The sequence below is a fragment of the Folsomia candida genome, unplaced genomic scaffold (assembly GCF_002217175.1).
Source record: "Folsomia candida strain VU population unplaced genomic scaffold, ASM221717v1 Fcan01_Sc008, whole genome shotgun sequence".
Lineage (NCBI taxonomy): Eukaryota > Metazoa > Arthropoda > Collembola > Entomobryomorpha > Isotomidae > Folsomia > Folsomia candida.
The window spans coordinates 1045584-1068498 of NW_019091200.1; the positions used below are offsets into that span (position 1 = coordinate 1045584).

At 38.3% G+C, this 22915-nt stretch overlaps 1 protein-coding gene across 1 annotated transcript in view; it reads right to left on the reverse strand.

Annotated features, from left to right (window-relative positions):
* Positions 1 to 22915, reverse strand: part of LOC110853143 (pikachurin) — a 65446-nt gene that overhangs the window by 28068 nt on the left and 14463 nt on the right. The window contains exon 2 of the mRNA XM_022101386.2: positions 5363 to 5479. Within this exon, the coding sequence (XP_021957078.1) occupies positions 5363 to 5479 (117 nt within the window). The remainder of the gene's footprint in view (positions 1 to 5362; positions 5480 to 22915) is intronic.

Below are 22915 nucleotides of genomic sequence, written 5' to 3' on the forward strand. Positions count from 1 at the left end.
CGATCTCATTGGCCCATCCGAGAAACTGAGGAAATAATGTAAAGTGCGGAATGTTGAGAAAACTTCGTCCGGCGAAATTTCAATTAAAATCCAGATTTATTTAACAAGTCAGCAACATTTCCCCCCATTTTACTGCCAAGTTGGTAGGTTAAACGGGCGAATGAATGAAATGCGACCTGCCGTAAAAGGAATGGGATTGACCATAAAAATGAAAAGTTCCCGAATCGCCAATAAAGTGAAATCAGTCTGCTGCTGCTGCTGCTCTATCCGCGTGTCTCGCAGTTTTTTACAAATGGTCCACCCCTCGAGAGGACAACTCGTAAATAAATCTCAATCTCGGTAAAAGTAAACCATTGGGAAAATTGTATCTTCACGGAAAAAGCACCGTCCTCTCGGAACAAGACGCTCTCTCGAAGAGAGCTTACGCAATTGTGTCCATTTCCTGTCCAACTAACCAAACTCTTGGCTTTGGCGAGTCTCGTCGACCGTGTTCTCGTTAACAAGTGGATTTTTAGACGGTACGAGGAACCAAAGTCTTGACACAAATCCTACAAAATGGCAAATCCCTTGTCCAACAAGCCAAATTTCGTACGTGGTTCGTGGTATTTGTTACTTTGTGGGAGAAGACAGTGGCCGCGGAAGGGTGGCGACGGAGGGATAATGTCCCCACGGTTGTTCGATGTCCGCATCATCCGCCCATGTTGTTTAAACCCCTCCCTCCCCAGTCCTACAATTTTAATGTCTCCAGATGTCCCCATGGCTTCCGCGGCCACTGAGAGAAGAACCCCACTTTATTTGGAAATTTTACGACGAATTTCTTCCCGTATTTTTGGATTATCGACGACAATTTCAATGGAGGAGAAGAAAAATCCAGGTTTTCGAAAATTGCTCTGATTTAGTGCCACATTTTGAAGAACCAATACAATTACGCATTCATCTTCAACTAAATGACCAAGAAAGCAGAATTATTTGTCTCACGCATGCACCATTTTTCTTCCTTGTCTTTCCAGTAACAAAGATATTTTTACCACAAAAACGAAAATGTTCTCCGACACCACACTCATAAATTTTGGCGACAAGATGTTGTAAGTCAAAACTGTTGAAAAATGTGGTCCGCTTTTTTTACTCTTCCGGGACTCTTGCTTTCTACAGAAAAAACTGAACCCAAAGCCACAAAATCAACATAGTCATCATCCTTCGTATACATACAAAACGGGAGAGAGAAATCGGAGATTATTTAAATATTCCGGATTGTTTCTTGGTCTGGAAAAAAAGGAGAGAGAAAAAGTATGAATCTTGTCGGAGGAGGATGACATACCAAAATGTGCAAATTTTTACTGTGAGACAAATTTTTGTACTATAAATTTTGAGCAAAAGCATATTCATCTTAATAATCTACAGTTGTTAAAAAATATTTTCACAATTCGAAAAACTTAAATGGCGTCGTCCTCCAGCAAATTATGTTCACAATTTTTATTTATGTTTAGTTAACAATCTTTTCCTTAGGTATGTATATTGTTATTCTAAAATAGTAAAGATAACATCAGAAACACGCCCAAAATGTGAAAATTTATGCCCATTAATTATTTATCTTAAATTTATATAGAATACTGTAATATTTCAAAAAGAATAAATGGTGTCGCCCTCCTCCAAATTATATCGCAATTATAAAATTCCCCCTTTTTCCAGTACACATTTGGAGATAAATATTTTGTACAACACGGCATTACTTTTCACATCGTCGTCGTCACCCATAAATTTGGCACGGGTGGGTGGTTTGGTTTGGTGAGGTTGGTGCGTGGTGGTGGTGGTGGTGGATTTTATATTATTATTATGAATGTGGCATGTAAATTTGAGTTATTGCCTCATCCCTGGATGGGCAGACAATGTGCATTTTCCACCACACACACCCTCCTCCGACTAAAAGAAAGGCAGAGTAGGAAACCGTTATGTTTCTCTCCTTTCTCTGCCGCCCCAACTTTCCCCGAAATATGGGAATGGGTTCCATGAAAGTGGGGAGATGATTCGAATTCATACGAGTTTCTCAAATTACACATATTTTTTAGAAATTCTAAATGACTGAAGGTTTGAGTGAACTTGCAAAACAATTAGTGTAGTTGGAAGTACAATTTGGTTTTGTAAAACTTTGTGCGCACAAAATATGTATCTGTCAAAATTTGTATTTGTAAATTTTTAGAATATTTTGCATCCGACGTCAAAGTATTTACATTTTCAAAACCAGACAAATTTTCCCAGATTCTAAATGAATAAAGGATTATCACCAACTTTGAATGAAACAAAATAATTTGAATGTATAGGTATGTATTTAGATTTTTAGATTTTCAGATAATTGAAAGTAAAAATTGTATTTCTGTAACTTTTTCGGTGGTAATTTCCTTCGCAAATCTAAACTTTAAAAAGTACTATTTTGTCTCTGACGTTAAATTACGCAAAATTTATAAACGTCTAAAATTTTCCTATTATAAAATGTTAAAATGTTAAAATGTTAAAATGTGACAGTTTTACATCGCCAGGACTCAGATTTCTCTGCTTTTCAGCCTCAGATGGCGACTTCTTGCCATAATTTCGTAGCAAGTTGTCTCATCCCCACAGAGAACGGACTCTGCTAGGGGCTGTACACAGTGACATTGCCATTCCGTATGGCTGGGCTCACCCTGTCACGAGACAGCACCTACCCCGTACTAACACCGAGCCGAGTAGGATTAGCAATAGCTTCCCGGCCAGAGGAATCGAACGTGTGACTGCGTGGTGACAATCCTACCCTCGTACCTCTGAGCCATAGGGCCTTGCTTATAAAGAAAGTGAAAGTGCACTTAACCGTGGGGAAAGTGCTGCTGATAAGAATTTCACAAATTCTAATTACTTAAAGGATTATCACCAATTTTGAGTTTCACAAAATAATTTTGAACTGGAAGTAGTTCATATTATATTTCATTTATGGGCGAATTCTCTATCTATGATGACATTTAAACATCTAAACTTTAAAAATATTTTGTATCTGACGTCAAAAGTTACAAAACTCTAAAATTTCTCCTTCTTGAATAAGGTTATAAACATTTCAAACTAACTAAACGATTATCACTAACTTTAATTGAAGTAAAATAATTTAAAATTGTAGGTAGAACTTGTGTTTATATAACTTTTACGCTCCCCCATTTTACAATTTTAAAATCTGTATTGAAATTTTGAATTCTAAACTTTACAAATATTTTGTATCCGACGTCAAATTACGCAATTCTTACAAAAATCTCAGCCCCCTCATTTTTAAAGAAGGAGGTTTGTATTTGTAAAAGTAAAAGCCCTCTTTCTAAAAGTGCATTCCTCCTCCCGAAATGGTTTGAATTAAGTGCAGAATCTCGTAAATTCCTGACTCTGATTGCAAACATGTGTCCCACTTTAAAAGGAATTTGATGTGGTGATGATCTCGCCGTGTGGGCGTTGAGTGGCCTTTATCCTCCTTCCTTCCGGCCGCCTTCTTTTACGTAACGTAAGAAAATATCTACAAGAGTAAAAGTAAAATAAAACATTGGAGAAGAAGAAAAATCCACTTCACGAAATGTAGCTGCGAACGTAACTTCTTCTACGTGGTGTTGGCTTTCTTATAGCTCCGAAGAATTTTTTTCTCTTCCAATTTACGAACAAGGACAAAGAAAGTGAAGAAAAATAAGGAATTGCCTCCAGTCCAATCGCCATGTGATATGATGTATGTGTGTGTCTTACACAACACGCCGGAAACCGTAGGAGTGGATAAAATGAAGTGAAGTGTGTTTGCAAAACGCAGCCCTGCTGTAATCATAACGTGGGCAGTAGGGTTTCGCAAAATGGTGGCGAAATGGAAGATGCGTTTCGTCGTAATGTGTAAACACATATGTGTCACTAGTACACACGGATCTATAAATAATTCCTGTGAACGGACAATGGAGGTCTCCCAAAGTAGGTGCTCTGATTTTGGCCAAACTAGTGTCAATCGATTACGAATTTAAGTAATGTGAAATTTGAAAAATAGACGATCTCCCAATGATCACGTTTGGCAGAGATATTTGCATCCGAAGAGGAGAAAATGAGCCCTAAAGTCGACAAATTTTGCACTTACAGCGCGTTTTCTCCTCGTAGGATGTAAATATTTCTCTAAATTTCCACATTAGCTAAATTTCTAAATTTCTCTGAATTTCCGCCTTGTGTCTTTTTGCAAATTTCATCCTAACTAAATTTCTGATCGATTGACAGCAGTTTGCTCAAAATCGGATACATAGGCTAGGAAACCTCCATTATAAGAATGGAATCATCCCACCGTTCTAAATTCCTATTGTTCTTGTTCATAATTTTCATTACTGACTCAACCCGTTTCAGTGATCTGATTCTAGTCGAAACCCTAATTCTGCTACATCTTCCATTGGCGTGGGTTTGGTTCCGTGGGAGAGAAATGACGACTCGACCGACAGGACCAACCAGCCCAGACCAGAGATGAGAATACAATAGGATAAGACATGGATGACCTATTTCCTCATTTCCCGCATGGGAATCAAACGGAAACTAAAACAAAAAGATGGTCTTCATCCCGTCGTCATCCATGTTGTTGTCTCTCTCTCAAACAGAGAAATGTTTACACACAGGAACAACGACATGCGTACTACGTACATACATACACGATCGGATTACAGCGTTTTAAGCCCATAAATACAATGCCACATGTGTTCATGGCTTCTCAGTAGCCGCGGAAGGACAGAAGAACAATGTCCCCAGGATTATTCGATGTCCCCACCATCTCCCAATGCTATAAAACCCCTATCCTACAATGTTAATGTCCCCACCGCATCCGCGGCCATTGTATCTCCTTCCCCTCTGAAGTATCTGGATTGTCCCAAATCCCAATTTTTTACCGACCCGACCACTCATCCCATTATGTAAGGAGCAAACTACGTATAGCATTTTCTTATAGCGCGTGATGAAGGAAGACGAAGAGAAAGGAGAAGAAATTGCTGGTGAAAGTGTTCATCTCGAAGGCTGTGCTGTGATCTCGACCAGCCCAGCCTCTCAAACTGGTGGAGGTTAGGTACAAGGAAACGTAATTTAAAGCATTACATTTACTCGACCTCAACATCTTCCTCTCTCTTTTCTCAGCATCGTGTGCGAGAAACCATTAAATTTTAAAACGCCTTTTCAACAGATGTGCTGTTTCGCATTTGGTATGAAATGAGGAGATGAGATGAGAACAAGATGACCTCAGATTATTTCGAGTGGTGGTTTGGTCGGGTATCATGGACACGATCCGATTTCTGCCTTGAGACAAATTGCTCTCGTCCGGTGGTGATGATGTATTTAGAGTGATAAGTACACTTACCGACACAACTGTACCCGTCCAACAGGAGCCTGTAACCGGGGCGACATTGACACTCGAACGTGCCATCGTGTAACTCAACGCAGAGTTGGACACAGGGGCTGGAGGAGCCGCATTTTCCTGTGAAAAGTAAAGAAAAATGGTTAGAATTGGGTCTAATTGAGAGACATTTAAAGAAAATGTGATGCGATTTCTCTTCCAAATTTTTGAAATTAATTTTCCCGTGAAAAGTAAAAAAAAAACAAAAAAAAACAAGATGATCAGAATTATAACTCGTTCCGAGATATTTTTTTAAAATCCATTGCGCTTTCTCCAAATTTTTGATGGAGGGTTAGCTCAATTTTCCAAAAAACAAGATGGTCAGAATTGAGACTCATCTTGAAACATGTTTTTTTCAAACTGCAACCACTTTCTCCTCCAAATTTTTGACGGAGGGTTATAATGACGTGATTAATATTTTACCCTCCTCCTCCACGAACTTTACTTTGTTGCTTGGGGGGAAGGGTGGTCTGGTAGATATTGGATGATGAACAAACTGTACACCGTATGGCATCAAGACAAGAGTATCCGAAACCAGTAAATTTTTCAAGGAAAAAGAGACAGCCATGTGAAAACCCATTATTATGCTGGGGGACATAGTGCGTATTCCAAGGCCGCATTCTGGAGAAAGTGCAGTTAATGCAATGCAGTGCGTGACGAGACGTGAAGATGTGAACCACCACTGCGTTTTATTGCGACGAGATGACACCCACCCGTGGCGACTTACGGCCTGTGTATCAAGTGAAATGCAACATTTTTTCCCCCGCTTTCTTGGGTCAAGGCGTCCACTGACTAGGAGGAAAATATGGATGTAGGCACGTACGAAAAGTTGAATTTTTTCCCACACTTTCTTGGGTCATCTCGAAGTCAAGGCGTCCACTAACTAGTAGGAAAATATGTGCGCACGTAGGAAAAGTTGTTGCCGGAAATTAAACGGCCAGGAATTGTGGACTGCGTGTCTTATTCTCGAAACAAAATAATTTACTCGGCTTCCTTCATCATCAAAATTGGTTTTCTAATTGAAATGTGAACATGGAAATTGGAGACGACGTTTATTTGCGGTTTCTTATTCGGTTCTATTAAAGGGGGAAATTTGGGAAGGGTGACATTTTGGCTGAGATCCTCAGCAGTCAGTTCATGGTAAAGTTAGCCAGTTCAGCGGGCGAGTTTGTGGTTTAATCGAAATTTGAGAGGAGACAAGAGAAGGAATCCGAGTCAGCTATGTAACGTAGTGATCATCGAATAAGATGAGGTTTTCCGTGGTTGGTAAAGTTTAGTGTGACCATTTACTGCGTACTGGATGGATTCCATTGCATTTTAGATAAGTACGTACGCATGATTGTGGTCGAGCTTTCACCAGAACGAGAAGTCACTTGGAGGATGAACGCTTGTTTGAAATAGAAGATCATGAGCAATCAATTTTAATTAAAAGACTAACAATTTAGCAGAAACAATAATGTGATTTGTTTCTGGATAAATAAGGGTGCAACAATTTAGCTCATTAGAAAGTACAATTGGTGACCATCGCTCTTGACCATGGAGAAATTGGAGGGTTTCATTTGTGCAAAAATTTCTTCACCAAAATGTTGCAAATTAACCGCAAATTTTACTTTGTAAACAAACATGTACATATTTAGCATGTAAATAATTATCTAGGCTGTAATTTATTCAGTTTGATAAATCAAGAGATGCTATAGTAGTCCGTTGACCTAAACTAAATATAATAATCTCGTATTACCAAAATTTTGTAAAATGACGTTTAAATCATACCACCAGTAAATTTTCTTTGAACAAATCCACTTTCTATTTTCCTCCTCTCGAAATCAATAATCCGACCTGGTTGGATACATTGTAACCATTATGCAAGCATCATCACGCCCTCATGAGCACTGCCGTACATCCATTTAGCCATACTTTCCACTCTAATCAGGTACTGAACTCGCTCTCCCGGCTGCCTGCCTATTCATACATAAGTAAGTCTTAACTCTCAAACCCTCTTCTCCCTCCCTCCTCTTTGGGAACATAACCATTTGGGAATTTTGGTTTTAAATCCTTCCAAAATTTCCCCCATTTTCATTCCACCCACAACACGACACCACTTCACTTCACTTCTTTAGTGTACATATACACCAACAAAACAACCTGTCCTCCTCCCACGGACCAGGAATACATTGTTCTACTCACGCACTTTCTCTCCCCTCCTCAACAGATCTCGTTCCCCTCCTACTCAGATATCGAAGAGGACAAGGAGACCTTCTTGATGGGAAAAAGCAAGGTAATAATGTATGAAAAACGGTATGAGAACTTATGCATTGCGTATTGGCCGCGGAAGCCGTGGGGACATTAACATTGTAGGATAGGTGAGGTCGGGGTTTACATAACATGGGCGGATGATGGGGACAGAGGAACAATGTCCCCACGCTTCCGCGGCCCCTGATATTGCGAGTGATCTTCTTTTCTTTTTCTTCCTCCTCTATTCCCGTTAAACAAGTCTCTCTCCTCCTTTTATCTCGTCGTCGTCTCTTTGTTGTCCTCCTTCTCCCCACTGATCACGACTTATTCGAGAGATTGGATAGATACCAAAAACGCATTGGTGATCTTGAGGGGAGAGAAAGAAGTGAAAGCAGCACCAAACGCGATACGCACAACAAGGACATCACGGAAATCAATGGAAATGAAATAAAATTATTTTGTGCTTATTTACCAGATCAAAATCATGTTTTATTCCGTTTTCACTCCGATGACTTAATTTAGTTTTAAGGTTTTGAAAACAAATCAGTCCGGATTACAGAGATATTTGCGTTATTTACATATTTGCGATCTTGACATGTTTTTAAACTTTGTGGCCGTGATCAAGAAGACCAAACGCACCCAATACGCAAAGCACATCAATGGAACCAAAATATAATTATTTACCAGATCAAAATCACGTTTTATTGCGTTTCACTCCCACGCTTTAATTTAATTCTAAGGACCCCGTTTTGAAAACAAATCAGATATTTGCCTTATTTACACATTTGTATGAGGCTGACATGTTTTTAAACTTTGTGGCAGGGAAGAAGACGGAGGAGAAATTCATTATGAAAGCGGAGAAGAAGTGACAAGAGCCGCATGACTGACAACATAATGGGAAAAGGATGTCCTCCTCCCTTCTGCTTTCTCTGTCGTCTTTCCAATTTATTGATCGTGTCATCTATCTCATCTCTATTCGATCTTGAAAAAGAAGACTCGATCGAGAGCTAGGTGAACTTTGTCGTGTGTGCAGGCAGGAGAGGAGACAGAAGAAGAATGATAAAGTGCTCCGTCATCATCACGGCAAGATTCCATTCTCTCCTCGGCCAAGAAAACGAACGATATGACATAAACGCATCGAGGAGAAAAATATAAAAATCAAGATCACGGTGGAATAAAGAATGCACGTCGATCGAGGAGATGAGATAACAGGAGAGGAAAGGAAATTGAGAACACATTTTTTAGGGGAAGGCTTTTTAATTGCAAAATTTTTTCCTGAATTTAATAATCGTGACGATGACACAAAGTTGTTCCCGTTAAGAAAAACCTTTTAGTTGGATGATAAAAAAATAGAATAAACAAATAAACCGTCACAAACAAAATGTAGCAATAGGGTGAAACAAGTAATTATCTGAAAAACTGTGTGGCCACACCCCCTGACTTCGAGGGGAATGGTCCAATAGACTCTAAAAGTTGATAAGTTCCTCCTCCTGGGATCATATGTATGATGCCACAATCCCATCTTATCTCGATGCGTTCTCCCGATATCCTGCTGACGGACAGGCAGACAGGACCAAGTTTTCGCTTAATTGGGCACATTTTTTTTAGGCGGGGGAGGGGGCTTTTTAATTGCAAAATTGTAATTTTCTCCCAAATTAAATAATCGTTACAATAAATACATAAGTCGACACAAAGTTGTTCCCGTTACGAAAAACCTTTTAGGTGGATGATCAGTTGCGTAAAAAAATAGAATAAATAAACTACTTGGAGTAACCTTACGAACTCGTGAAACCAAACCAAACCACCCATGATACACTTCAAAGGAGAGAGAGAGAAACTAACTTTTTCAGAATTGAGTGTTGCTTTACTCGTGGAAAAGAAATATAGGGAAATGAAATAAACAGTTTTTTCTCCTCGGATACATGCATGCAGAGTCGTTCGCCTCGTCTCCATTTGTGTTTGATTGAGAGTTGAGAATTCATTTGGGAGAGGAAAAGAGCCCTTGAGGGCTATTCATGTTTATTCATGGCTTCAAAAACAACTCGCTCTCGAAACCCAACAACTTTTCCCAGAAGTAGAAGAAGAAGAAAGAATCGAAATGGAAGAAATTGAGGGGAAAGGAAAGCCAAAGTTTAATAGGAAAGTTGGAGATCGAACAGAAACGGAGGTCGTATCTATTTAAATGCATGGATGAATGAATGTACACAATTTTAATTTATTGCTTTCTGCTCAAAATTTGGGAATTGATTGGTTCCCAAGATATTAATGAACCTGGTAGAAAATTAATTACGAAATACAAAATTTGAAAAAGTGGAGATTTGCAAATTTTATTTTGTTGCTTTCCCAAAAAAATATATTAATAGTCCTAATTTAGGATTAATAATCTGATAGAATTATTTAGGAAATAAAAATTAAAAATAGTTCACTTTTGACGTGAAATAGTTACACAGAAATTAAAATAAATTAAAATAAATAAAATATTTCCTAATTTTAATTTGTTGCTTTCCTCTTAAATTTGGAAATGCATTGACCCCGAAGATATTAATGAACCCGATAGAAAAATTAATTACGAAATGAAATTTTAAAAAAGTGGAGATTCAGAAAATGCTAATTTGCTGCTTTCCGCAAAAGACTAGGCGTCTGAATGAATCTGATTGGTTATTATATAAGAAATTAAACATAAAAATAATTCACTTTTGGCGTGAAAGTCAAATTAATATAAATATATCTACAATATTTACAAATTTTTATTTATCGCTTTCTCTTCAAAATTCGAGAATTATTGGCCTAAACTAGCACGAACCAATACGCACGAAATAAATCTGCACAGAATTAATTACAAAATATAATACATGAAAAAACTCAACATTCGATGTGAAAGAGTTACATTCTAATTAATACGAACTTAAAGTTAAATTAATTTGTGTAGTTTTCCTCTCTCTCTCATCATTAGTGGATTTTATGTAACTAAATAATTTGACTCGTTTGACAAACTGTTGTCAAACTTATTGCCTTCTTTGACTCGCCCAATCTCAAACCTGTAACTTTCTCTTTCACAAAATCAGAGCAGCCTTTTGTCATGAGAAAAGTTGCGTAATCCTATCAAAAAATGTCCCAATTCCCAATTATGAAATGTTCCACTTTAAACTTTCCAATTAGTTCGTTGGTATCATTGTCTGTCGTCTCCGTCTCTCTCTTCAAGTAGAAAATCGGGTCGAAAAAAGTAGAGCTAAAATCTGAAGTCGTCTCTCAAACCGAGTTGCGATTGTACACGCTAAGAAATTTTACCACCGGAGTATTACCGACCGGTGAGTATATCCAACTTTACCGGATGGTGATAATACGTTACCACTCGGTTACAGTGGAATCACCACGTGGGAACACAAACCACTAGCTCGGTAATAGTCTATCACCAGGTGAAAACCACCGAAATGGTAACAACCCCAGAGTCAAATTTGTCCCCAGATTTTTTAGAGCGTCCGTACTTTGACATGTCCTAATTTCCAAGTTTGCCAAATTCATTTGATCTCTGGGAAAGAATGTCGAGCGTGCTATGTGATCTCATTATTCGCAAAAGGGAAAGGTGGCAAGTAAATTTTAATGACTTGCTCGGTTTCCGTAGGTGGGTGACAAAAAGTATGGAATAAATTTCCCCAAAAAGAAAGACCAAGTTTCAAATTTATTCCCCAAGTGTATTGCATGCATTATTAAAATGAGAAACAAATTTCAAAATTAATGAGAATATTTCTGAAAAGGAACACTCGAGAGAGGAAGTGACGATGGGAGAAAGTTCTAATTTTGGCACGTACTCCTTCCTCAACTTGCTCTGTCTCCCTTCTTTTTATATGGATTTTCTTCCCGCTGTCGCTCCACTTATTCAAATGAGCATTACAGACACGTGGGTGGGCGGGAATGGATAAGGTGGATAAAAAAATTCAAGATAAAAGGTGTAATTGAAGCGGCACTAACTTATTCCACCTACACGAATAGAATACGTATGGATCGGGTCGATCTTTACTGGTGGAATTTTCATAGCAAAAACCTTGTTCAACTTGACGCTTTAATCTGTATCCCTTTGATTACGGTGATGTCGACAACTTGTGCATTGACAAAAAGCCGAAGAGGTTTTGTAAAGTCTCAAATGTCAAAGGTCGCCAGTGTTTCGGGTGAAAAGTGGGAAAAAAGTGGTTTCTTTGAAGGTATTTTGACCTGCAAGAAATGCACGGCGTTAAGAAACTACTCCCCGCCGACATAAATAGTTGATAACGCACGTGACTACATAAATTTTGCTTATTTCTTGCACTTTCTCCCAGTTTCTTGCACCTAGCATTTTTTGCATTTCTTCCTTTTAAGTGCAAGAAATGTGGCAGAAACGAAACACTAAAGGTCGCCCTCGTTCAATGTTACATAATAATATCAAATGATTTACATTATGCATATTCATTCAACTTTCACCGATTTCTCGACTCAATTCAACTACCCACCCAAAGTTGCATAACGCTCAGTTCAATAGTACAAAAAAGATCGGGTAAATAAGTACCTACGTTAAAAACCCGAAATCCTACTTTTATCGAGTTGACTTCAAAAATGCTTGCCACATTTCACGTCCATCTCCGCTTCACTGAACTTGAACCAGTCAACCATTCCAACATTGCATTTCAGGCAAAGAACGTTGTTCCTTTAACGCAGGAATTTTTATATTCTGCAATAAGTACAAGAAAGAATTCTCTGTTCAAGACTTGATCTCAGAAATGTCGCTTCTTTTCTCGGGCTGCTTGACGAACCACATTTCCTTCCCAACAAGAATTTTAATTTTACCCCGTTTCCCTCTCAGAATGGAGGTGTCCCAGCGTATGCTCTCCGATTTAAACCAAACTAGTGCCAATCGATTGCAAATTTAATTAATGAGAAATTTGCAAACGACACGATCTGCCAATTGGCACATTTGGCCGAGATATTTGCATTCGAAGAGGAGAAAGCGCGCCCTAAAGCTGACAAATTTTACACTTTCCTTCTTTTTTCTCCTCTTCGGATGCAAATATCTCTGCCAAACGTGTCCATTTGGAGATCATGTCGTTTGCAAATTTCATAGTAATTAAATTTGCCATCGATCGACACTAGTTTGCTCAAAATCGGAGAGCATACGCTGGGAGAGCTCCCTTGTCAGTATTTTTTTCTGCAGAACTTGATAAAATATGACGACATGAAATCAGACTCGGTTGAATTGAATGTATCCCGCACTTGAACATGACTGAACCCTGCTGTTTCTTGTAAAATATGAACTCAGTTCAGTTCGCAGACCTGAGACCAAAGTTTAAAAAAGCCAATCCGGGATTACATTAAGAGGATTTGGGTTCAAATTCACGTTACTTTCTTCTTCTTCACATAAAGTAAAGTAAAACTAAAACCGGGCTCAAAAACTCGCCATATTCGACACACTCTCGCTTGCATATACTTACTTTCTCCGCGTATATTTTATATAGATTTCGGGAAAATAAATAAAATGTAAAATAGGCGCAGATAGATAAGTCAAACGTTCGGGGCGACGCAAGCAAGGCTTATCCTAAATCCTTTAAAATACGGATTTATCTGCGGCACACGCCTCAAAAAATAAAATCATATTCGTATTTTCTTTTCAAATAAAAAAGCAAACTTTCTCGTTGTTTACCTTGTGTGCAAAATATTTAGCACAACAAAATTGCCAATTTCGGTAATGTTTATTTGCACTAAACTATGTAATGCTCTCATAAGTATTTGATTCATTTTTTCTCCAATAAATAAGTTAATTTTCTCCTTTTGTTGCGAAATATTTAGCACGAAAATCTTCCAAAATTGCCAATTTCAAATTTATTTGGTAATGTTTATTTGCACTGAAGTTACTCGATCTGATAAGTATTTGATATCTGTGGAGGAGAAAGAGATGATCTTTTTCCCATGCATCTTCTTCCCCGCGACGACCACACGAGTGCGGTGAGGTTAACTTTCTCTCCCTCGCTTTGTTGGTGCATGGGTATTAATAATTCATTCGATTTTCGATTGGATGGAAGAAGGGCTGTTGCTGAGAGTGTGTGTATTTGGCCAGGATTCGTTCGTTTCTCTTCTGGCTGGAGAGATAAGTAAACTTTTTTCCCAACAACTTTCTCTCCGCTGCATTCCCTGCACTCGCAAGTGCCGCACATCCCTCTCAAGTCTGGTGTTGTCTAAAAAATCCATTTCATACTTATCCAACCCACCTAAATAAATATGTAGCACGGGAGAGAGTTGCTGTGTATCTACGACAGTGTTTCGTTTCTTGCGGGTTTGCTACTTACATTTCTTGCACTGGAGAGCAAGGAATGCAAGGTGCAAGAAATTGTAAGAAATATGCGCTATTTAGTTAAATAGCTGCACCTTTTTTGCTGTTATTTCTTGCTAGTGGTTACTTATGTGATTCGTTTCTTGCAGGTTTGCCACATTTCTTGCACTGCTAATCATAAAACACAAGAAATTCAGAATGCAAGAAACTGGGAGAAATTGCAAGAAATACGCATAATCTAGCCACGCGCCGTATGAAATATAGCGGCGTGGCGCAATTTCTAGCGCCTCACATTTCTTGCACGTCTAAATACCTGCAAGAAACCACTTTTTTCCGTTATTTCTTGCAAGCGGCTACTTCCTCTCGAAACACTGGTAAATACACACACTACCAAGTTGTTCTTCTCCAACTGTACCGCAAAAAGCAACCTGAACAGTGTGTCGAGTCGAGGTCCGAAAACTTTCTCCGGTATGTTGTCTCCCTCCTCTCGAAAATTTCAATTTAGCCAGAAAACCTCACCTCCTCCCCACAACAACATCGGGACAAAGAACACCACTTGAAGCCAGAAATTCTTCTTCCCTCTTTCTCCCTCAGAGAAAGTATGTGACGCAAAAGTGCAGCAGGCAACAGCGGTGGGTTCTGGGATCGAGATTGAAAATCATGCTCAAATTTGAATTTAAAACAAATATTAATACGCCACATGGGCGGCGGAGAAGCGGAGGATGCAGTTGCCAGCCAAGAAATAGACCAGGCTGAAAAGGGAGGAAAAGAAATCGAGGGGTTGGATTTTTAAGATTGAAATTCATTTCAATCAGTTGTTTGCTCAGAGTAAATATTTAAAAGTTTGTCTCGAAATCTGAACCCGAATTGAACAGAAATTGACTGAATTTCATGAATTTTAAACTCATATGAAACTAAATATGTGTGTACTGCTTACTTAATTCGATATCAACCATACCAAAAACCAGATGCATACAATCGACTTTATTTCCTCCAGTACACCAACAAAGTAAATAGTTTTCCCCAAATAAATAAATAACTAATCTCATCCTCAGACTTATTCCAGGGAGAGTGTTCCACTGAAATTTCACATTTTATTCACCCATTCTTCACACTCTGAAAGAGAGAGGACAAAGAGCATCATCATAAGCCATAAAGTGAGGGCTTTCCCTTTTCTGTGGGGAGAAAGGATAACGCAACCTTCTCACCGCAAGAGAGAAATATATTTATAATAGGAGAAGAGAGCATTGGAGGCGAGATAAGCCGTCACCACGAGAAGAAGAGAGGACAATAACCACCACGGCACGGGAAAGGTACTAATACGGACCAGTGTTTCGTTTCTGGCGGGTTTGTCACATTTCTTGCACTGCAAAGCAAGAAATGCAAGAAAGTGCAAGAAATATGCCCCATCTAGCCACGCGCCGTATGAAATATAGCGGCGGGGCGTAGTTTCTTGCGCCTTGCATTTCTTGCAGGTCAAAATACAAATAGCTGCAAAAAACACTCAATTGTAGTTATTTCTAGCAAGTGGTTACTTGTCCGATTTGTTTCGATCCGTACGAGGTTATAGCATTTCTTGCTACAAGCAATATATACCCAATAAATGCAAAAAAAAAACTGTAAGAAAGTGCAAGAAATAAAATGCACGCACCGTGCATTTCTGGCACGTCAAAATATCTGCAAGAAACCACTTTAATCCTGCCATTTCGTGCAAGCGGTTATTTATTTGCATCCGAAACACTATGAACCACAATCCAGTAAAGCCTGACGAACTATTATTGCTTTTCCATAAGAGATTCTCACCACCAAACCAACCAACATTGCAGCACATGCATTACTTATACTCGCATAAGTACCTATGTACATATCTATATTCCACGTACATATTTATGTACAGAACATCGTTCGTAGTAAAGGAAGGAAATGCGGGTTGTTTGCTGTGTTGTTGTCTTCTTGGTGGGGTCGGCTTACCCACCTTCATCTTCTTCCAGGCAGGCTTGGTCGGTTGGTTGGTCGGTCGGTACACAGAGAAATCCATCCGAAGTAAGATTGATGATCCGGGTGATCCGGAAAACACGCCATTAGTCTTCACTTTCACCCACCACCCGGCTTTCTCAAAGTCAGGGCTGTATGCACATCCATAAAGTCGTTTCGACGGATATTTCGAATATTACATAAGACGCCGACGCTCAAATCTCTAAAATTCCCTTCTTGTCTACACTTTCAAGATAAGTAATTGATTGAAATTTTAGTATGCAATTTTGCAAGTCAAATCAAACATGATGTCGCAATGTGGGGAATTAAAGTCCAATTTATTTGTAGAGGAGGATCAGATCTCAGATCTACTTAGGAGGATGGAGGTTTCCCAACGTACGCGATCCCATTTTCAGCAAAAACTAGGATTAATAGATCACAAATTTGATTAATATGACATTTTCAAAAGACAGGATCTCCCAATGGGCACGTTTGGTGTAGATATTTGCATCCCAAGAGGAGAAAACGCGCAATACATTTGGAAAGTGTAAAGTTTGTCAACTTTAGGACGCGTTTTCTCCTCTTCGGATGCAAATATCTCTGCAAAACCTGCGCATTTTGAGATCTTGTCTTACGCAAATTTCACATTAATTAAATTTGTGATCGCTTGGCTCTAATTTGCTCAAAATCTGAGAGCATACGCTGGGCCACCTCCATTGTTAGTTATACAACAATCGCGGCTCTCTCTCTCTCGTTGTCTTGATATTGATTGGGTCTGGAGGAGAAGATCGGATCGGAGAGATCCGATGCAAATTACTTTTTGAAAGTGATTTTGAACACGGGGCACGTTTCCCATTATAATTCCTTCCGTTCTTCACCTGACGGCGGAGGAGGAAGAGAACAATCTTGGAGAGGAATTGCCGTCCCACTTTCTTTTTCGTCGTCGCTGCAAATGTCATGTACCGTATTGCGATTTCGATTTCATCAAAATCTCTTTAACCTGAATTCCTCCTTGGCAAATCTCAAGTCTGATCGTAAATCATGCCAGGTCTGAATTTCAATTGTGTCCCGGTCTCCTCCGACTCCGAATCCGGTGTATTGAGTGATATTGCAAAAGCCTGATTGACAAGGAGCTTATTTCGTATTAGTTTCGACTTTAAGAGACGGTCCGGACAGGATTTTCTAATTTGCGAATACAATACGGTTCATTTAGTTGTTTAGTTATTTACATTTTTTGATTAAAAAGATACGTTGTTTACTGATTTAATAATATAAATTGAGTTTTTTAATAAAATTGTGACCGTTGAACGTCAAATTGAAAAATACTAGATTATAGTAAATATATTAGAAATTGAAAAATACTAGATTATAGTAAATATATTAGAATGTAGATGTATACTCCGGGATCCTGAATCAGGAGTGCTTAATTTTTAAATTGTAATTCGTATTCACTTACATTTTTGATTAAAAGATTATTTTTTACTGATTGGATAATAATTTAATTCATTAAAATTTTCAAATAAAATTTCTATTTTTCTACAATTTTCATTATTTTTTTCTAATTGCCGCTGTTAGACGCCGTATCGAAAAATATTTAAATATTGAAATATATTTTATGATTTAAGATCGTCCTCAAGTGAATCATAATTTTACAAAGTAATCAATCAATTTTTAAATTGTAATTATCATTCATTTATAGTTTTTGATTAAAAAGATTATTTTTACTGATTTGGTAATAATTTTATTCATTGAAACTTTAAATTCTACAAATTGCTTTTATTTTTGTACAAAATTGCGACTGTTGAACACCATATCGCAAAATTTTCAATTATTAGCTCACCCTGCGTAGCATGAGAGCTACTGAATTCCTCTCGTCTGTCTGTCTGTCCGTCTGTCCGTCTGTGTGTTCACGAGTTTTTTGCATCAATTGATGCTAATTAAAAATCCCCTTGCCCATTATTGAGCATCTTAATCGCACCATTAGTATCGAACAATCCGTGACGCAATTGGTGCGAATCAACTCAGGAAATCGATAGGGAAAAGACTACAATTTTGGAATTACTAGCACCTTTGGGGTCGAATAATTGGTTATCGAAAATGTTGCGAAATAATTGGGATAATCTATGCAACACGCACCAAAAGTGCTAAATAACTGGAAGAAATAATTACACAATTTTGATCAATCAGTGTGCAAATGGTGCGAATCAGCTGGGAAAATTGATCGACAGCGGAGTACAATTTTGGAATAAGTAGCACCGTTAGTATCGAAAAATCCATTTATCAAAATAATGCGAAACAATTGGTTACATTGATCCAAAGCGCACCAAAAGTGCCGAATACCTAGAACAAATGATTTCAAAAATTTGACACCACGATCGCATTGTTTCCTGACAAAAATCCAAATTGTGTCAGAATTAGATATTTATTTTGTTGCCTTACTCTGCACTGTTGATGCAAAATTGTACCAAAATCCTACAACTGTTGTCCGATTATAATGCACCATTGATGGAAAATTATGGAAATCTTATACTTATTTTGGGCGCTTATTCGGCACCTTTGGTGCAAAGTAATATCCTAATTAATATTACAGGGTGAGCTAATTCTAACGTTACTACGGTTTATTGGAATACATTTTATTATTTAAGGTTTCCACAAAGTTGGCAAGAACTTTATAAGTTAATTGTAGCAACTATTCATTCACATATTTTGAAAATATTATTTTATTACTGATTTACTAATTGTATTAATTAAAATTCGAAATATTTATTTATTTTTTAATAATATTTTTTTACAAAATTGCTACCATTAGACGCCATATTGAAAAATATTTAAATGCATTGAAGTAGATTTTATTATTTAAGGATGGGGACGAATTCGACGCAATTCTGATAAATTAATTTGTCACTTGTAATTCTCAACCTTAATTAAATGATTTCAATGAAATTTCAATTCTTTTCATGGTGACGCCTTCTTTATCGGACACGTGTACTTATTTCTTTCTTTCTGCGGTGTATGAAACTTCGACGGTATAAAACTCGTTAAAATATTTAGGGTCGAATTTAAAAAGGGAATTGTAAAGAACTTTTAGTGAAAAGCCAAGCTAGCTGACTAGCTTTCATTTCATTTCATTTCATTTAAACTGCAGATAAAAGTAGTCGACGTTGAATGAATAAATGTGCGAATGGTGTGGGCAAAGTCAACTTGGTTTTGAGTTCTGAATAAATGAATACAATCTGACGACTGACTGAACCCCTTTCTTGAATAAAACGTGGCAAGTTTCGGGATTTTTATTCATCGCATCAAACCGTGGTCTGGTCGTCAGAATTCTTTGATTCTACGTAAGTGCATCCGAATTCTGGGCTTTTAACGTATTAAACATTCCAGTAGTGTGATGGTCGAATGGATGGATGCGATGAGGTCAAAGAGAGTCGGTACATATTTGCACTAAAGAATCTGCAAATGTTCTCTCGTTTCAGAGCTTAATAATTTATTGATCAGGGTACGTTTTGACAACAATAATTCAACTTGTTCTCTCTCTCTCAAATGGCTCGTTTTGTTCCAACGTGATTTAATGGATGTCGGAAAAATGTTAAATTTATAACGTCCCCAGAACAGAAGTAACGTCATGTACGCAGCTATTTAAAATCCGAGGCCCGAGTCAGGGTGCTATTAATAATTTAGGTGGGTATAGTACGAGTACTACAACTTCTAAATAAGTATGTATTTCGACAAATTTTGCTCATCTTCGAACTTGATTCCTAATTTTGCCAATTTCAAGTTTATTATAAAAATTTTATGAGCTTAATCGACAGACAGGAAATAATCACGGGTACATAAGGCCTCACTAGGGCTAAGAAAACTATAGAAAAATATACAAAGTGATGAGAAAAATATTGAGGAGGGTGCGACCATTACACCTTTGTTTAAAATTTTTCCACAAATTTTGCTCATTTTCGAACTTTATTCCTAATTTTGCAGATTCTACGAGTATAATCTCTAGACAGACAGACAACAATGCCGCGTACATAAGGCCTCACTCAGTCTAAAAACGAGACTAGACTTGTTCCTTCTGAAAGTGAAAGCGAACGCGACCGGATGTGATACCCTCGTCTCAAATGTGGTCCGTAGTAGTCGTCCTACGGTTCGAGAATTTAGTCGAATTTCAGTCCCAGTCAGTCATTCAACTGAGAGATGAAACCGAGCCGTGGCAAGGAAGGCAATTCAATGAAATGAATTCGAATTAGTGAGGAGAGGAAGAAAGAGGAAGTGGAGAGAGAGAGAAAGTCAGTTCTCTGAGTGAGTCGAGACTTAAGTAAAATAAAGGATGAGAAGCCTGCTAGTTAAAGTGAAAGCAAAGGCGGAGGAGGCAGAGAAAGTGGTCAGAGAGAAGTAGACGAGGAATGGAATACGACGATGATGATTCCGACTTTGAAATAGAAAGCAAACTGGAAACTTAACGAGGATGGGATCGATCCCGAAAGCAAAACCAGTGCGTACACAAAAAGTGAAGTCGCATCGCAGTTGTATTTAACAGCAGCACGGGGAAAGTTTTAAGCTTAACTTTAACTTTAAGGAAATTCTCCTCTTCCCCTCGCCTCGCCTCCTGATCCATCTGAGAAGAAGACGAGCAATTCCTTCCGCGATGGGTGGGTTAAGTGAAACGCCTGCTTGCTAAATTGGCGAAATTGAAAACATTTGTCTTCAATCTTGCCAAAGTGAAAGGCGTGTTTTATGTATTTTGAAAAGAGTGACGTCTCTCATTTTCTGTGTGAAGTCGTTATCTGATTGTGTCGCTAAATCATTTTCTTAGAATGGAGCTCTCCTAGCGTGTGCTCTCCGATATTGGGCACGTTTGGCAAAGATATTTGCATCCAGAGAGGAGAAAGTACGCCTTAAAATCGACAAGTTTTACACTTTCCAAATTTACTGCGCGTTTTCTCCTGTTCGGATGCACAAACGTGATCATTGGGAGATCATGTATTTTGCAAATTTCATATTAATTAAATTTGTTATCAATTGACACTAGTTTCGTCAAAATCGAGAGCACACGCTGAGACACCTCCATTGTTAGTTGGACACACGAAGAAGAAAGGAAAAGTTATTACTTGGTGGGTCCATCCCACTCAAGAAATCGGCCCTCTCGATGCTCCACTCATTGGCAGAAGAGTATCGCTAAATGAGACTTTCTCTATCTGTATCTCTGGTCTGGTCAAAAAAAGAATGCTGACTGAAAATGGTCTTCTTGTTGTCGAGAGATGAAAGAAAATTGCGCGACTTGTTTGAAACACACGGACCGGACATGGAATGGACATCCTCCAACCAGATCGACATACTAAACAATACGTGAAGGAATCGGATGACATGGACACACAACAACACGCTCGCCTTCTCTCTTTGGTCATTTTAACTGCTTGCTTGCTGCTACTGTGGCACTACTTTCACCGACCGAGGAGAAGAATGTACGTGACTGACGTGCGGAGCGGATTCCAAATGTCCTAGTATACATCACACAAAAGTGAAGTTGTAAATCGTTATATTGCACCCCGTTCAAAAAACTGATAACGCAACGTTACTTTTCTCTGTCCGACACGTGGAATGGTATATGTACGTATAAACGGCTGGGTATATAATCATTATTTTGGGCGGGTGGGTGGAAAAATGTCGCATATGGACATCACGATGTACGTATGCATTTGGTCATGTCTGCCGAGAAACGTGACGGTTATCAAGATGAGAGAAAGTTGGGAGGAAAGGAGGCGATAATAAAGGGGAGGCAAAACCAGCTACTAAACAAACTGAACGTGAAGAACCATCGAATGTTCACTGCTTTGCTTGCGAACTCGCTTTGCTTTGGCTACCAGCGACCAGTGGCCGCGGAAGCCGTGGGGACATCGGGGGACGTTAACATTTTAGGATAGGGGAGGGAAGGATTTGTATAAGATGGGCAGATGACGGGGACATCGAATAACCGTGGGGACATTGCCCCTCTGTCCCCACCCATACCTGTTCAAAAATTCAGTTTTCATTCAAAAGTCAGTCATCTCGATTTCTGACTGAAGATTTTTTATTCAAATTTATTTCATTTCACTTCATCGGACTTCATTTCTTACTTGGCCCCATGTATTAAGCATAGGGTGAAAAATGAAATGAGTGAGAAATCTTTCATTTGTCATTCATCTCAAATGACGGAATCTTTCAATTATTTTCACTCAAATCACTTGAAATTCATTTTCATGCAATCACTCACCATCATAATCACTCAAATGAATGAAAGTGAACAGGTATGTCCCCACCCACACTTCCGCGGCCACTGTTTGCGACGAGGTGGGTGTGATGAGTTAGTTGCGAAAGTTGATAAAAGGAAAGTTGGTTGGTTGGTTTTCCTCTCGTCGCAAGCAGGCCTCGTCATTTAGGCAAGTCACGCAGCTATTATAATGTATGGAACATTTCAACCCGAAGAGAGAGAGGGAGGAATTCTTGGATTTTGTGTGACCAATTTTACCTACGTACAATTTGAGACGAATAATGGCTACAATTTATATTACGTACACCAGAATTTTAAAATATGTGACATGGAAAAGTCGCTACTATTTTGTTTGGATTGTTGGTATATATAAATTTCAATCCAGATTCTGAGCTGAACCAAATAAATTTGGGGAAATGGTGAATTATGTACATTGTTATGTAACGTTTCACAATGACTTATTGTCGAAGATAAGAATGCCAAAGTGTGCAATTTTCTTATTATTGCGCACTTTATTTTCGCTAATACTCATCTCAACATGATAAAAATTAAAGGATTTAATGAAATTGCATTTTTCGAAACCAATAATTTCAAAATTCTTACACTACATTTCATCAAAAGATAAATATTTCTTTTGTTTTCTAATCATCATCAAATGTTGACCGACGTCAAGTTCAAAAATTTTCTCTCGAAATGTCACATAAAAAGTTAAGCAAGTCCCCAAAACCTGTCTCGGATGGAATTTACCACTTCTCATGAATCATTCAAACAT